This window comes from Dichotomopilus funicola (genome assembly GCF_033296635.1).
Source record: "Dichotomopilus funicola strain CBS 141.50 unplaced genomic scaffold C8A04scaffold_37, whole genome shotgun sequence".
NCBI classification, from domain to species: domain Eukaryota; kingdom Fungi; phylum Ascomycota; class Sordariomycetes; order Sordariales; family Chaetomiaceae; genus Dichotomopilus; species Dichotomopilus funicola.
The window spans coordinates 190,519-206,407 of NW_026944058.1; the positions used below are offsets into that span (position 1 = coordinate 190,519).

The following is a 15,889-nucleotide window of genomic DNA, read 5'->3' on the forward strand; positions in this document are numbered from 1 at the left end:
CTTCCACAAAACACACACACAACCTATCCGACCCAACATCGACCACACAACTTTTTCGCGCGTAGTGTGCAAAACTACATCTCAACAACCTGATTCTTACACCCGGTGCATCGCGCAAATACCATAATTCGAATCGGCGAGACTTGTTGAATTGAACCCACCGAGCCGATTGCCGGAATTGTTGCACGCTGGGCTGTTTTCCGGCTTTCCATTTTTCCGACCACCAACCGCTGTTGGGCGTTGCAGGCGTTTCCGCGCATTTGAAGCCATTCGCAGGCGGCAACTCCACCTCTGCGGCTGGAACCCCGGAAGTCGCAGCAAAAAAACCAACATCGAAACCCGCCCGCCAGCCAGCCAACAAACCCGCGCGCAACTTCCAGTGTGGAGGTACCCGGCCCTGGCGCTCGGGCCCGTTCCTGACCAATCAGCATTCCGCGGGCCACCACCCAATCGAGCCTTGTGGTTCAAGGTTGCCCTGCAAACTCTCCGCAGAGAGCCAAAAGTGGTCCAGGCACACACGCGCCTCTCGAGCATTTGGAGATTCGGCAGCCTATCAGAAGGCTTGCAGCTCTAGCCTTTCGGGCTTTGTTTCCACCAACTCCAACGGCAAACTTGCGACGACTTCCATCAAACGGAACCTTGTCTACTTACAACTTGTTTCATTAAGTCCTGTGGACCTGTGGCATTATTGCCGCCTTGTTGGCCTTTTTTATCCCCATTGATTCTTCTTTCAACCATCTTGTTTTTTTGTTGTGGGTGCTTGTCATTGTTACGACGTGGGACGGAACACGTTAGTGCTCGGTTTTTTAGAGAATCCTTTTTTCCTTTTTCCCTTCATTTCCCCTCGGTGAACCTGGAAGGAGAGTGGACTCGTTGGTCGGCGCTTTACCGTTCTAGACTCAGTCCTCTCCTCCCCTGCCGAGGCAATTTCGTTTGCCCGCTGTGGAATGGCCGCGAGCAACAACCGGAACAGCGCAATGAACCCTCACCACGCACAACTCCAGCAGCACCACAGCTCGTCGCCGTCACTCTCATCACCACCGTCCGCGCTCTCGGAGCCCGGCTCGCCTACACGGGCCCTCCACGCCGGCCGCGCGAACATTGAGATGGACGAGATCATCGTCGATCCCAGCTCCGTCGGTCGATTCGCCATCATGCAACAACACCAGCCCGCCGAACCCGTCTCCAACGTGCCGCTCACCGCTGCCGGGCTTCCGAGGAAAAAGCCCGGCCGGAAGCCAGGCAGCACCGTCAAGCCCAAGGCACCACCGGCCGATGGGGCAGCAGCAGAGCCGCCCAAGCAGCGGCGACCGCGCAAGCCCAAGGACCCAAATGCGCCGCCCGTCCAGAGGAAGCGCAAGGCGGCCGCGGCAGAGGCCAGCGATGCCAACTCGGAGATGGATGCGAGGTCCGCGTCCGGCCCGCCTCGCCAGACCAAGATCACGGAACTCACCCCGATGCGCATGAGCCTGGACGCGGTTTCTCCGCCCACGACCGCTGCCGACGCCAGCTTTGCGGCCCCAGCGCCCAAACGCGAGAGCGGCTCCGGGTCGATGAAGATGATGAACCTACTAAACGAAGAGCCGCAGCCGAAGCCGCAGCCGGCCCCACCCGCTAGGCAGATGTTCGACCCTATCCGGGGCGGCTACGACCCGATCAGAGAGTCCATGACCCCCCGCGATCCCTACGGCACAGGGCCCCTGGGCTCCCCCCGCGCGCCCGCACAGATGACAAACCGCGCCAGCGCGTCCCCTTCGATAGCCAGCCTTGTCGATCCCCCACCGACGGCCAACGTAATCTCCCCGATCCCGACGTATTCCAACCCCACCTCCCAGCCACGGTTCCAGGATTCCAACAACTCTCTCCCCTCCTCCCCCTCGAACGCGGTGCGCGCCACGCCTTCGCAGTCGATGCCCAAGCCTGCGCTCAGCGACGCCAGGCGTGTTCCCCCACCACCACCGCCCCCAGTCCCGGCAGCTGCCAGTAAACCCGACTCTAAGACGACCTCGTTTACCAGCATGACTTCGATCCCTACCGCGACCGCGTCTGGGGCCGCCGGGGGGGCTGCTACCCAGCCGCCGGCCACGGCACAGAGCAAGAAAATCGCCGCCGTCGTTCAACAAGAGCGCGACTCCCACAAAAAAGCCCGCAGCTCTTCCTCCTCCTCCCCCAAAATCAGCAGCCTCAAAGAGGCCCTCCCCGCGGTCCCCGGCAGCGAGCGCTCCATCCTAGACTTCGGCAAAGCCCGCCCCGGCGAAGAAACCGAAGCCCCCAGCATCTCACTACACATCCCACTTAACCCAGGCGAGAGCAACAAATACGTCAATTTCATGCGCATGGCCGAAGAGCGCTACGGCTGGGACGCCCTGCACCCACGCCTAGCCGCCAGTCGCGAGCGCAAAGCCCGCATCGCCGCGGCCACCGCCGCTCTCGAAAAAACCGGCTCCGGCCGCGACTCGGGCGAGGGCGAGGAAATGGACGAGGACATTTTGCAGGGTTCTGACGCGGGCGAAAGTAATGTCGAGATGGGCGGCATGGGCGGGAACAACACGGCTGCGGCCAATGCGGCGCCCACCGCTGCACCGACAAAGCCGGCAAGGAAAAAACGTAATTTTAAAGAGGACGAATATGATAAAGACGACGATTTTGTTGATGACTCGGAGATGTTATGGGAGGAACAGGCCGCTGCGAGTAAAGATGGGTTTTTTGTTTATTCGGGCCCGCTTGTGCCCGAGGAGAAACCTGCTGTGGTGGAGGAACGACCGCGTCGTGGACGGGGGGGAAGGGGGCGTGGGAGTCGGGGCGGTGGAGCCGGGCGTGGAGGCGGTGGTGCCAACGGCGACAGTGCCGGACGCGGCGGCGGCGATGGGGAGAAGACGACGACCACGGGAACAACGACGACGACGACGACGAAGAGTGGGCGTGGTAGGGGTGGTGGACCGGGGTCGAGAGGTGGAACGGTTCGGAAACCGAGGATTACGAAGGTTGAGAAGGAACAGCGGGATCGGGAAAAGGCGGAACGGGAGAGGTTGGCGCTTGTGGCGTCTAAGACGGGGGGGGTTGGTTCTGCTGCTGGTCTTGGAGGTGGGGTGGATGGTGCTGGTGCTGGTGCTGGTCTTGGAGGTGCGGGTGTTGGAGGGGCGGGTGGTGCGAATGGGTCGGCGTCGTCGTTGCTTGGGTTGGGGGGTGTGGCGGGGGGTGCGACGGCGCAGGGGACGGTTGGTGAGGGGGTGGCGATGTGATGATTATTAGATGGTATTGGTATTGGCATTGTGGAGGTCTCGAAATTCGATTCGAAAGGGACTACCACTAAGACCAGACAAGCAGGTAGACAAGCCAAAAGAGTGCTTGAACTTGCGGGGTTTAGTTTGGTTTCGAGGTTCGAGTTGATGTGATCGGTTTGAGATCAGTTGATGTGATTCGGTTTGATTCGGGAAATGTACACTTTTATTATTATTATTATGGGATGGGATGGGATGGGATGGAATGGAGTCGGATGGGATACACAGGACATGGGACACGGGACATGGAACACTAGCATGCCGGGATCGGATCGGATCGGATCGGATCGGTTAGGACGCGTAGCTACTACACTAAGGGTTTCTTTCCTTTGCGGGCTTCGTCCACTAGGTTCACTAGGTTGAGGTTTGAGAAGGTGTTCTTCGGTTTGTGTTTAACTAGCTGGGTAATGCCCGGGGTCGAGTTTATCCTTGCACAAGTTAAGGTTGCTTAAGTTCAGGTCGGGTCGGTGGGTTCTCACTTGCTACTTACTACCCTCTTGCTATTTGCCCAACTTTCTCCTTTTCTACTCTCTCCCTCTTGAACTCTTCCCATGGTTGTTTGTTGCGTTGCTTGGGGGGTGGGGGTTGAGTCTAACAGAGATAGCTATATAGCATAGCGAAGGGGGGATGGATTATAAAGGTCAGCAGAGGCAGATTAGGCAGGCAAGTGAGCTGAAAGCAGTGTACCACTATACCACTATACCATATCATCATTTTATTAGTATTATTGTTCCTTTTTTTTTCTTCTCTCTTGATTGTGGGGCCGTTTCAGGCGGTTTGGGCGGCTCGGGCGTTATACAGGATCTTGTGGGGGGGGTTCGGTTGCTTGCTTGCTTGTGGTGTATGTATTTTGGGCTGGACGGCTGGATCGGTTGGATCAGCTGGAAGAGGTAGGCGAGGTAGTCAATCAAGTGAAATTGACAAACTGCGAGTTCTTAATTGTTTGTACGCATGTGTGTACGTGAGCAGATACTTAAGAAGGGGTTTTATCTGCTGTTTGATGCTTGAGTTGGTTTGCTATAATGTGTGGGTATTTGCGAGACATCGCTAGTTAGGACAACTGACCTCCTGCGAGGAATAATCAGACGCCAGACAAATTCCATCCCACACCCAAGTAACTACCCCTTGAGAGAGACTAATGGTCATGGTCATCATCAAATTTGTATTACGACTAACAGCTAACTACGTATAATAAATATCTTAAAGCAACGACAAAAACTGCGCTGGCGTATCCAAGACCCCTTGACGTATAAAGAAACACCGGGCCTATGCAACCAAGGGTATATCATACCATACACCCCTTTTTAAACGCCGTGAATGCATGCTTCGTCCCGTTCCGTTTGGTCATTGCTCATCCCATCCGTCTGCGTATTATTTCTTCTCGTCCCTTCCTTTTTCCTCGTCGCCCCCAGCCGTATTTCTCTTTTCTCCCCTTCCGGTTTCACGTTCCTTAGGCCATCCTCGCCCCCTGCGCAGCGGCATCTGCCTTCGCTTCCTCCCCCTTCTCCCCCGCCATCACCACTTCCGTGATCGCCTTATCATCCACCGCCACGCCCTCCGGGACCGTAGGAGTCGTAGGCGTAGCAGCATCAGCAGCAGCCTTCTCGGCCCTGGCCTTCCGCCTCGCCAGTTTCGCAGCCCGCCTCTCCGCCTTCAGTTTCTCCGCCCTCATCTGCCGAATCACCCGACTCTTATCCCTGATCCGATCCCCATATTTATAAAACGCAAACGGGATCGGAATCAGCAGCACCTCCAACAACCCCAGGAACGTCCCCGCCCACTGCGGCGTCATGGCGGCGTACATAGCCGGCCCGGCAAGCGGCAGCGCAGCGCCGAAAATGGAGCGCATGACGGCGTTGCCCGCCATGGCAGAGGCCGCGTAGATGCCGTAGGCGCCGGCGAGGTAGTTGCTGCCGTAGATGAAGGAGAGGGTGTTGCCCATACCGAAGGGGATGCCAAAGGCGATGGGGATGGCCGGGTGGATGGTGGCGGGCAGGCAGGTCCAGCTGAAGACGAGCTGGCCGAGCGGGGTGAGGAGCGCGCCGATGCACATGACGATGGCGGTGGCTTCGGGGGCGGCGCGCCCGGTTTCGGGGTCCTTTTTCGGGGAGTTGTTGATGAGACGTCGCCAGACGGGTTCCATGGCGATGCCCATCAGGGTGCCGATGCCGATGCCGAGGAAGGCGAGGCCGGTCATGCCGACGGACCAGCCGCGGTATTGGGTGAAGACGATGGGGTAGGCGACGAAGCAGAGGTAGAGGATGCCGTAGATGATGGAGATCCTAGAGGAGTTAGTACGTGATTTACCTCGCAAGAGAGGTGAGGGACTGACCAGATGTTGAAGAACCACAGGATGGGTTCCGTCGCGGCCAGCACAAACGGCCGGCTGAGGTTCGTCTTGAGCAAGTCCAGTGTCGACCGGCGCTGGTCGTGAGCGCACCACCACCGATCATCCCCCGTCTCCTTGCGCAACCGAGCAACCTTGTTGGTGAGCAGCTTCGGCATGTACGTCTCCTTCACCAAGGACACCATGGCCACGGCCACGCCCGCGAGGATCATGGCCAGCCAGTTGCCCCAGCGCCACCCGAGGTCCTCGTACACGAACCCTCCGATCAGCGGGCCCGTGACGGGTCCGTTCAGCGGCGCGACGCTATACCACGACATGCAGAGCGCGAGGGTCTCGGGGTTGGCGATGTCGACGATTGTGCCGGGGCTGTTGGAGATCATGGCTGCGCCAAAGAACGCACTGTGATTGTTAGTCTCTTTGAGCGCCCCCAATGCCTTTTGAAGCGGGACACAACCTACCCGATGAATCGAACGACTATTAGTGATGCTAAGCTGTTGGCCAGTCCGCTATCCCAGGGAGTAACTCATCAGCAAAAGTGACCACAAGCACAAGCAAGTGGGAAAAGGGAGACCTACCAAGGGATAATCAACACGGTAAACACCCCCAAACACACCATGTACACGATCCGCCGGCCATATAGCTCGCTCATCGGCGCCACGACCACGCTCCCCGCGGCCAACCCTAGCAGGTACGTCGTCAGACCCAGCGTGGCCAACGGGCGGCTGGTGATGCCGAACTCGGCCATGACGCCCGGGATGGTGGCCGTGTAGCTGGTGGAGTAGAGCACAACGACCCATGTGGCGTAGGATACGGACAGAACGGTGTAAGCACGGTACCAGAGTGGCCTGTTTTGTTTTGTTTCCTGTGAGTCTGCGGTTCAGGCTAAAGAAGACAGTGTTAACAGGAAACGCACCAGTTCTTGGGATTCTCGGGATCGTCAGCCTCGATCGTGACCTCATAGTCTGGTGGGCGAGAAGCGGCTGATGTGATAGAGGTGCGGGTACGGGCCAAGTCGAGGGCGTTGTTGTTCCCGGCCCCATCTCTGTCGTCCTCATCATCGTCGTCGTCGAGGTCGTCTGGTGGGAGTTGCTCTATCTCGGGGTAGGATAAAGGCCGGGCTAGGGCGTTCTCGAGGGGCGAAAGGGGGTCGGTATCGACAGAGGTGCGAGAGTGGGAAGTGGACAGGCTATGTTGGGTCTCCTTGGTCAAAATGTCTTTTTCGAAATCTGAGCCGGTGGGTGAGAGGCCATGATCGTGGTGGTCGGACTGTTCGGTGCTAGTGTGAGCCGCGGGGGCTTGTTTCTCTAGGTCTTGGGCATTGCCCGTCATGGTGACTGCTTTGGCTGGGTCACGTCTTTTGCAAGAAGTTCTTCGGTATCCAGAATAAAGGACGAAAATTATTATTTTAAGCTTGACGAGACCTCAGACACTCGGTCAAACAGGCAGGAACGATATCAAAAAGGAACAGCGCGAGACCAAGCAACAATATCACGGCAGCACAGAGAGGGACACTAAATGTCAGGTCAGCTTGGGGGGGGAGGGCTCCGAGAAAAGTGCATTTTGTAAAGGATCACGAGAATAAACCCCCAATGGCGACAGGCCGGGGCAATTACCCGTGCTGGGAGTGAAGAGAGCGGGTCTGTCGGAGTTAGATCGGGCATGTCGAAGCCGGATAGCTTACTGCGGACTGCTTGCCAAGTTACTGCTTCCGCAAACGGGTCCGGGAGGAAGGGGGGGGGCATCTCGTCCCGGGCTCTGGACTCCAACCGGCTCCCGATCCTGCTCGCGCTTTTCGCTCTTATCACCCTGGACGTAACATCCCGCACGCACACCGCAGGGCGCAAAGTCCCACCCAACAGGAACATTTTCTTTTCGGCCCCCAGCTCCCGACTTTTTTGTGATTTCCCGCCGAGAGCGGGCCTTAGCGTAAGTTGCTTGCGTGCAAAACCTTGACTGAAGAGTGGGCCGGGCCGACCTTTGGTGGAGAGGCTGTGAGAGGGTGATCGGGCGGCTCTCGAGCGGCTCGACTGCACGTGTGCCGGGAAACAAATTCCATGCCGAAACCCAATACGCATTTTTAAAGTGGTGGTGATGGGCAGATGATAGGCTGACGGGAGTTTGGGGGTGGCAAGAAATCATCAACTGGTGGGGGAAGGAACAATTTTCGAAGGACTCCCACTCTAGCTTATTCTCGACATAATCAAGAATACAGAATGGAAGGTAAGTCCCAAGCGGTGACAGGTCGATTCATTCCTTCCCCGCTTCAAAAAAGCGGAAAAAGATGCCACTCCAGACGGAACGGGAAAGGACAACACAGGGGTGTGTCATCCGATGATGACAAAAGGCGCGAACACCGACGACAGGACGAAATCTTTCCCAGACCCAGGGACGTGCGTGCATGCGTGAGCTGCGGGAAACGTGCAGCTGCAGCGTCAGGCTTGAGCACCAAACTTCCATCCAACAAACCAACCGGCTTTCAATGCGCCATTCCCGCCAGTTTGAGGGCGCCCTGGGCGCCCAGCAAGAACCTCGTGGGGCTCCACTTCGGCCGTCGTTGTGCCGAGGCACTTGATGCATACAAAAAACCCACATTTTCGAGATGACCCCCCACCGCCGGTGTGGAGCCCCCCGGCTCCGAGTTGCGGAGCGGAAGCCGGCACGGAGCGGTGCCAAGACGGATCTTGAGGTCTGGGGTCCGATGTGTCGGGACGGAGTGCATGAGGATGTTGATGTCCGCCCAGGTCGGAAGTACGAGTCAGGGAATAGGTACCGAATACAGCTTGGCTCTTGGCTTTGAATCCATCTGTCCTACGAGTTGTTCTATGTCGGGCCCCATGAGCTCAAACCCATCCCGTTTCGGCACCTTGTATTTTGGCCGGGGGGTTACAAAACTCCCACCCAGGTTAACCCCACCCTTCCGCTCGATGGCTTCATAAACCAACAAAAAGATGCGGTGTCTTCAAACTAGTACCTTTTCAAGGTTGCTTCGTCTTAGTCTCCGGTTTCGCAGCACGCTACCCGAAGAATCTCGTGAGATGGTATTAGGTCGCCGTCGTGCGTTGCCTAGGGAGTGTTGACCGCAACATGGTCCGCCTTAACGACCATGCCCCGCCTTGGCAAATAGTCACATAGTCATTAGTCGGTGTCCATGCCCTGCCGCCGACGAGGCATAGAAGAGGGCATCTGGGTATCGCCAACTATCTGCTCCGTCCACGAGTGCTTCGGGTTCTTCCTTACTGCGTAGCGCCAGTCCCCTTGGCGATCATCCTGTCAAGGCGGCTGTGGCATCATGAGCAGTACCACTGATAGTCCGGTAGCACGTCTAATAAACAAACCTACTTGTTATTTTCTACGCCCCAATATCTTTGTTTTTCCTTCCTTCATTAGTTGTTGCTCTTCTATCCTTTTCGTCAAACCTAACGGGTAAAAAAACAAACTTTCCGGCCCCTGTCACAAACCGAATAAGCTTCAGCCCTGCCACTTCCAAGATGCCAAGAAGGCGGAGCTGCGGCCGTTGCCAGAAACTGTACTAGGTGCAGGCGATGTTGACGGCCAGCTCAACACACTTACCGGTACATGTATCTCTTTAGATTTCTGTTCTGCGTGACTAATTTTATTACCCCCTGACAATCGTTGAGAGTGAAGATAGTACGCAGTACTACGGGTACGGCCAAGGTGCCGTGCCGCCAAGAAGACGGAGAGGAGGACAGTAGATCGGTACACACAAACCACTTGCAGGATCTCTGTCCTTCACTCGCACCACAGCTGGTATGACCAGGGGGCACCAGCAAATTTTGACGGGTAGTTACGTACGCGCGATTGTGCTTGTCAGACAAAGAAGGTGTAGATCCGGACGCCAACGTAATTCGGGGCTGCCGAAAAAACCGTAAGGGCAACTAAAGTGTTCATCTCCGCGTTGTCAGACCAAGGCACTGAGAGTAAGCGGTTGCAAACGGCCCCTCGTGTCAGCAAGAGCTCGGGTTTGTTCGTGTTGGTGGGGGCCGGTTTTGTATCACACTCCTTCGAGCGGCCGAGAGCGAGTTCGTAGTCATAATGGGGGTGTGAAGGAGGAGGTTCGCGCGGGTTGTTGGGGCTTGTCTGCCCGTCATTCCGTCCGTCCCGGCGCTGTGGGAAGGGGAGGGACCGTGCAGGTGTGTGTGGTTGGCTTGGGATCTTGGTCCCAACAACGCTGCTGCCGTGTGTGTGTGCGCTTGCCGGTGCCCTAGTGTAGAGGCTAGCATGCAGCCTTGGGGTCTGGGCTGTGTGATGATGCCGTGTTTGCCCAATGAACGGCGCTGCGCGTTTCCCCATGTTCGGCTCCCGGGAGTCTGTCTGACACTGTGTCGATCGCCCCGCGCCGGGAAAGGGAAGCGCTTGAGGCACTCGCAATTTGTCTTTGATTCTGTGCGGCAAGATGCATTCTTGTTGTTGGGTTGGAAAGTGGCTTCGTCGAGACCGGGCCGCATCGGTTCGTTGTGATTTCTGTCGGGGACGTGAACTATCGCATCTTTACTGTGTAGGCTCTCGCCGTCTCTTCAGGAATCGAAATGCGCATCATGATGATGGGTCGGCGACCAGCTGATCCACTCGGTTTCTGCTAAAAGTAGAAACTGTCGATCCGGATGAAAATGGAAAACAAAGCACAGGGAGGATTGACTGATGGGCTTCACGCAACAAGGGAGGCAATTCCGTAACCCGTTCATCCGAACCCGCACGGCCCGAGAAAATTGACAATTTCATTTTGTCGGGGACCTGCAGGAACAGCCGCTCCATCTCATCGTAACCAACCCCATGGCGTCCGGCGTTTGGGTGAAACAGAGTTTTGCCGTTGCCCAGGTGCTTGTTCGGAATGTTGGCCATCAAGACTGATAGTCCGGTTTGTTCGCTTCCATCGGCACCGTGGGAAAGCCCCCACAAGCGAATGCAAAGAATAAATTGCGGGCGTCAGGTGAACGGAAGAAACGCACAGTTCCTGTTCCCCGCGAGCACCCCTGCGATCCGCAGCCCGCTCACTGCGGGGTGTTCGACCCACCCTCCCACCAAGAGTTTCATCGTTCAATTCTGGCGGGCCATTCGGTTTGGCGAGCGTCTGGGGGCCCGTTAACCAACATTTATTTGCCGGGCATCTCGACCTGAGAGATAGGGGCCGTCCCTCACCTTAAGGTTGTTCCATCCCAATTCAGGTTGTGTGAGGTGGCTAATTATTTTGCGAGGTGGGGACTTCTGGTGATAGGTATGTACCAGCGTGGCACGCTCTTGCCGTGGACAATCTATTACACTAGTATTCCGACTGGTGGATGGCGGGGCATCCCTTTTAGCCCCTCGCTGATGGGGTTCGATGCAAGGTGAGGGAGGGTTCGAGATTGGCTACGCGAGCCAATCGCCGTGTCATCTTCCCTGTCGTCTGGTTTGTGTAGGTGGTCTGGCTGTCTCCATTCGGCAGCTCTCCCATGGAGTTTCGCCACTCGCTGTCAGGTCCCGAAACATGATCGCAGCGCTCGACTTGCGCCCTGCAGTGCTGGCGTAGGGTACTGGGCAGGTTGGCAGGCTCGGCAGGCTCGGCAGGCTCGAGGCAGGGAACTCGGTTCTCGATCGTAACCGCAAATTCCTTGGTTCAGCGCGCTCTCCTTTCCGGGAAAGTCGCCGTTGAGGAGGACGATCGTTGGACCCCAAGGGAGGCCAGGGGGGCGCTTCGCTTTCTCTCAGCGCAAACGCCCTATGTGCCTGATAGCAAACGTTGAATTTGACCCAAAGTGCCATCCCTCAGAGAGGTGATGAGTAACGTAGCTCGACGATGGCAGGAGACTCTCCACACAGAAAACAAAAAACCTCTCGACGATTAGCGAGATGTGGAAACCAAGATAGCAGATGGAACTTGGAGTACACTACACTAATGTGGCTGAATATTCGGCATCTTGCGCTGTGCCAGCTCTGACCTCTGCGCCGTTATACTATTTCCTGAGCTTCCGGATGAAGAAGCGAGCTGATGCCAAGCACCACAAGCCGTGTTGGCGAGGTTGAAACACGGCCGGCGGCTCGGTGGGAGGTTAAGCATTTGATTGCCGCCCACCATAAATTTGTTTCAGCTGTTATTTGACCTTATTTTTCATATTTTCTCGTTACACTGCGTCCTTTCAGGTTATCCCCCTCGATTACAATCAACATTTCTAGTGGGAAGTCTCTCGGGCTTTTGTCTGTTCTATCGTAAAGTGACCCACTTGCGTAACACCAGGGGCACTGCAACTCTCACTCAAAGTGGACTAGCGTCGAACCCGTTCGTCTTGGCACCCGTTCGTCTTGGCACCCGTTCTTTGTTCTGTCATGCAGGTCCCAGGACCATCCAGGGCCACCAACACGGGGCAACGACCCCAAGATGGAAGCGGCGTGATGGAGGCAGCAAGCTTTTTGCGGCAGGAATCCCCCACCCTTTCGTCACTATCGCCGTCTCCCACTTATTGTTTTCGGGTCTTTACTATTGAGCAAATTTATCGTCTGCCGGACGGCAATCCCCGTCTTGACCACCGTCCCTTTTAATGGTCATGATATACACCGTCCCCCAGCCTATAACGTCCACTTGGCAGCCAATCGACATTGGATTCATGGATGTACGGACCTGGCAACTTCACGCAACCTAGCTGCGGGCATCCGCGGGCCCGCTCCTTGGTTTCGCCTCAAGTGAGGTCGTGCCGGTCTCCGTTTTCAACCGAGCAAGAAACTTACGGGTTGAAATGAAATAGGAAGCCATTTTTCATTATTTGCAACACTCGACGAGGCGGACATTCATTGGACTTCTTGTCAACGGTACTCTCGAAGGCCGTTCTCTGACTGGAATCACCCCTCCAAGTGCCTCGTCTCAGCCTGCACAGTGCGCACCAGGTTCACCCCAACCCGGGAAGTTTGGGACGACCCACCACCCCTGGCGCTCAACTTGAACCCTCCCACACTCGCCCGAGCGCTGAGACACGCAGATTTCGTCGTTCCATCATCCATTCACCATCTTACCCTCCACCAACTTTTTACAACCACCGGCATACACCACTGGCTACTTTCGAGCTTTAGTTATCTGCGCGACACCCGGCAATTCCAGCCCAACCTGGGAAGCGACACTCCCTTGACCCCCGGCCCTTCTGTCCACGTTTTTTACCCCTTTGTGGCCCTGCCCCACTGAAAGAGGCACCAAGACCCCTTCTCCGGCCCGAAGCACGAACCACCACCCCTGGGACGAACGGACACCAGAGCGCGACTCGAGGTCCCGGATCGTCTAGTGTTCAAGATCAATTCAACACTGCAACCTCCATCCCTAACGAAATTATCGCTCGTTTCAAACCTCGATACGATACCAAAATCGACCCCGAATTAACAACTCCGAATCAAACGGTGGAGGTGTTTTATCCGGACAGCGACCGCCTAATCCACCATCTTGGTTGAAGCGACGAGCGTCCGCTCAGCGCATCCTTATCTCCCGCACGGCGCATCACCAAAAGAGCACGCTTTTGGCCCTCAAGACAACACAACACGGTCGCGCCCCCAACGCAACGGTCGACTTTATTTCGCCGCTTCCACCCCGAGAGGCTTCGGGCCTGGCAGCCTGAGCATCTCTACCTGCTCTTTCCCCGCGACGGCGCTCGCCAACATGTCTGTCATGTTACAGACACCTTCTCGAGCTTCAACCGCATCCTCCTCCTCCTTCCAGCCGATATCACGGCAAAACACGATGTCTTCCTACGATGGCTCGCGGTCCGCTCGCCAATCGAAGCGGTACTCCATGTCCGCGCTGTACATGTCCATGTCGGCTAACGAATCCGACTTGGTAATTGAGGATGACCTTGCCAAAGGTGCGTGCGCGTCGAGTTTGAGATAATACGCATTGCGGAGGGATAGAGCACATGGGCGGGATACTGACTGAATATAACAGCGCAAAAGGTACTGCGGGACCTCAAGTCCAAAATATCGTCGCAGTCGAAGAAGAACTTCGTCCTCGAGAAGGACGTTCGCTATCTGGACTCCCGCATCGCCCTTCTGATCCAGAACCGCATGGCGTTGGAAGAGGTACATTTGCCCCCCATGAAGCCCCCATTGCGCCTATTTAACATATCCCTGCTCGATACTAACTTAACTTTTCCTTCTAGCAAAACGAAGTTGCGAGCCATCTCGAAGATGCGACCGAGATGCAAGAAGGCGCCTTCCCGAACGACGACAAGACACAAAGATACGGGAACTTGTTGTTCCTGCTGCAGTCCGAGCCGAGGCATATTGCCCACCTCTGCCGGCTGGTCTCCATGGCTGAGATCGACTCGTTGCTGCAGACCGTCATGTTCACCATCTATGGGAATCAGTATGAGAGCCGCGAAGAGCATCTTTTGCTGACCATGTTCCAAGTATGCAACACTCTAAGCCCGAGATGATACAACTTCAATTTGCTAACCTGGCTTGCTACAGTCCGTCCTTACGTACCAGTTCGACAATACCCCTGAATACTCGTCGCTCCTGCGCGCTAACACTCCCGTTTCGCGGATGATGACCACGTACACAAGGAGAGGACCTGGCCAGAGCTTCCTCAAATCGGTGCTCGCCGATAGGATCAACAGCCTGATTGAGCTCAAGGACTTGGACCTCGAAATTAACCCGCTCAAAGTCTACGAGCGCATGATTGAACAGATTGAGCAAGACACAGGAAGCCTGCCGGCGTCGCTGCCCAAGGGAATCACGCAGGAGCAGGCGGCCGAGAATCCTCAGGTGCAGGCCATCATTGAACCGCGGTTGACGATGCTTACGGAGATCGCCAACGGTTTTTTGGCAACCATCATCGAGGGCCTCGAGGAGGCGCCCTACGGTATCCGGTGGATTTGCAAGCAGATTCGCAGCCTGACTAAGAGGAAATATCCCGATGCCAACGATCAAGCTATCTGCACACTAATCGGTGGTTTCTTCTTCCTCCGCTTCATCAACCCCGCCATCGTCACGCCGAAATCCTACATGCTCATCGACGGAACACCTGCCGATCGCCCGAGAAGAACGCTGACGCTCATCGCCAAGATGCTCCAGAACCTGGCCAACAAGCCGTCATACTCCAAGGAGCCGTACATGGCCAAGCTGCAGCCCTTCATCCACCAAAACAAGGACCGTGTCAACAAGTTCATGCTGGATTTGTGTGAGGTGCAGGACTTCTACGAGACGCTAGAGATGGATAACTACGTGGCTCTTTCCAAGAAGGATCTCGAGCTGTCCATCACGCTGAACGAAATCTACGCCATGCACGCCCTGATTGAGAAGCACACCGGGGAACTGTGCAAGGATGAAAACTCTCACCTTGCTCAGATTATGGCTGAGCTGGCCGCCGCGCCGGCCCAGGTCCCGCGGAAGGAGAACAGGGTGATTAACTTGCCGCTGTACAGCAAGTGGGAGACGGCCATTGACGACCTCACGGCCGCGCTCGACATCACCCAGGAAGAGGTATACTTCATGGAGGCCAAGTCCATCTTCGTGCAGATTCTACGGACAATTCCGTCGACCTCGTCTGTAGCGAAACGGCCCCTGCGTCTTGAGCGCATCGCTGACGCGGCTGCCACGTCTAAGAACGACGCCGTGATGGTGCGCAAGGGGATCAGGGCAATGGAACTGCTCAGCCAGCTGCAGGAGCTGCGGGTCGTCGATAAGAGCGACGGATTCAGCCTCCTGCGCGACGAGGTTGAGCAAGAGCTGCAGCACCTGGGCTCGCTTAAGGAGGGCGTGCTTGCCGAGACCCAAAAGCTGGACGAGGTGTACAAGACGATCCGCGATCACAACTCGTACCTGGTCGGTCAGCTCGAAACGTACAAGAATTACCTGCACAATGTGCGCAGCCAGAGCGAGGGCACGCGCCGCAAGCAGCAGAACCAGCGGGTGCTGGGGCCATACAAGTTCACCCACCAACAGCTCGAGAAGGAGGGTGTCATTCAGAAGAGCAACGTCCCGGACAACCGACGCGCCAACATCTATTTCAACTTTACCAGCCCGCTGCCGGGGACGTTTGTCATCTCTCTGCACTACAAAGGTGAGGAACTCGACCCTCTACGGGGTCCAATCCCTCTCTGAGCTCATCACTAACAACGAACCAACAGGGAGAAACCGTGGGCTCCTGGAGCTAGACCTCAAGCTCGACGATCTGCTTGAGATGCAAAAGGACAACCAGGACGACCTGGACCTTGAGTACGTGCAATTCAACGTGCCCAAGGTCCTGGCGCTGCTCAACAAGCGGTTCGCCCGGAAGAAGGGGTGGTAG

General features: G+C 56.4%; 3 protein-coding genes across 3 annotated transcripts; 2 read left to right on the top strand and 1 right to left on the bottom strand.

The window, feature by feature from the left end:
* Positions 1 to 977: 977 nt before the first annotated feature.
* C8A04DRAFT_12686 (uncharacterized protein) lies at positions 978 to 3,242 on the top strand (the record flags this gene model as incomplete). The annotated part of the gene is made up of 1 exon (XM_062777420.1): positions 978 to 3,242. The coding sequence occupies one exon, from the start codon at positions 978 to 980 to the stop codon at positions 3,240 to 3,242; it is 2,265 nt and encodes a 754-aa protein (XP_062636437.1).
* A 1,489-nt stretch (positions 3,243 to 4,731) lies between these two features.
* C8A04DRAFT_12672 (major facilitator superfamily domain-containing protein) lies at positions 4,732 to 6,957 on the bottom strand (the record flags this gene model as incomplete). The annotated part of the gene is made up of 5 exons (XM_062777413.1): positions 4,732 to 5,563; positions 5,614 to 6,027; positions 6,087 to 6,134; positions 6,204 to 6,473; positions 6,542 to 6,957. The coding sequence occupies 5 exons, from the start codon at positions 6,955 to 6,957 to the stop codon at positions 4,732 to 4,734; spliced, it is 1,980 nt and encodes a 659-aa protein (XP_062636438.1).
* A 6,304-nt stretch (positions 6,958 to 13,261) lies between these two features.
* C8A04DRAFT_37792 (Rho GTPase activation protein) lies at positions 13,262 to 15,889 on the top strand (the record flags this gene model as incomplete). Its single annotated transcript, XM_062784010.1, has 5 exons — positions 13,262 to 13,463; positions 13,544 to 13,677; positions 13,758 to 14,006; positions 14,068 to 15,661; positions 15,729 to 15,889. 5 exons carry the CDS (start codon positions 13,262 to 13,264, stop codon positions 15,887 to 15,889), a joined length of 2,340 nt encoding a protein of 779 aa, XP_062636439.1.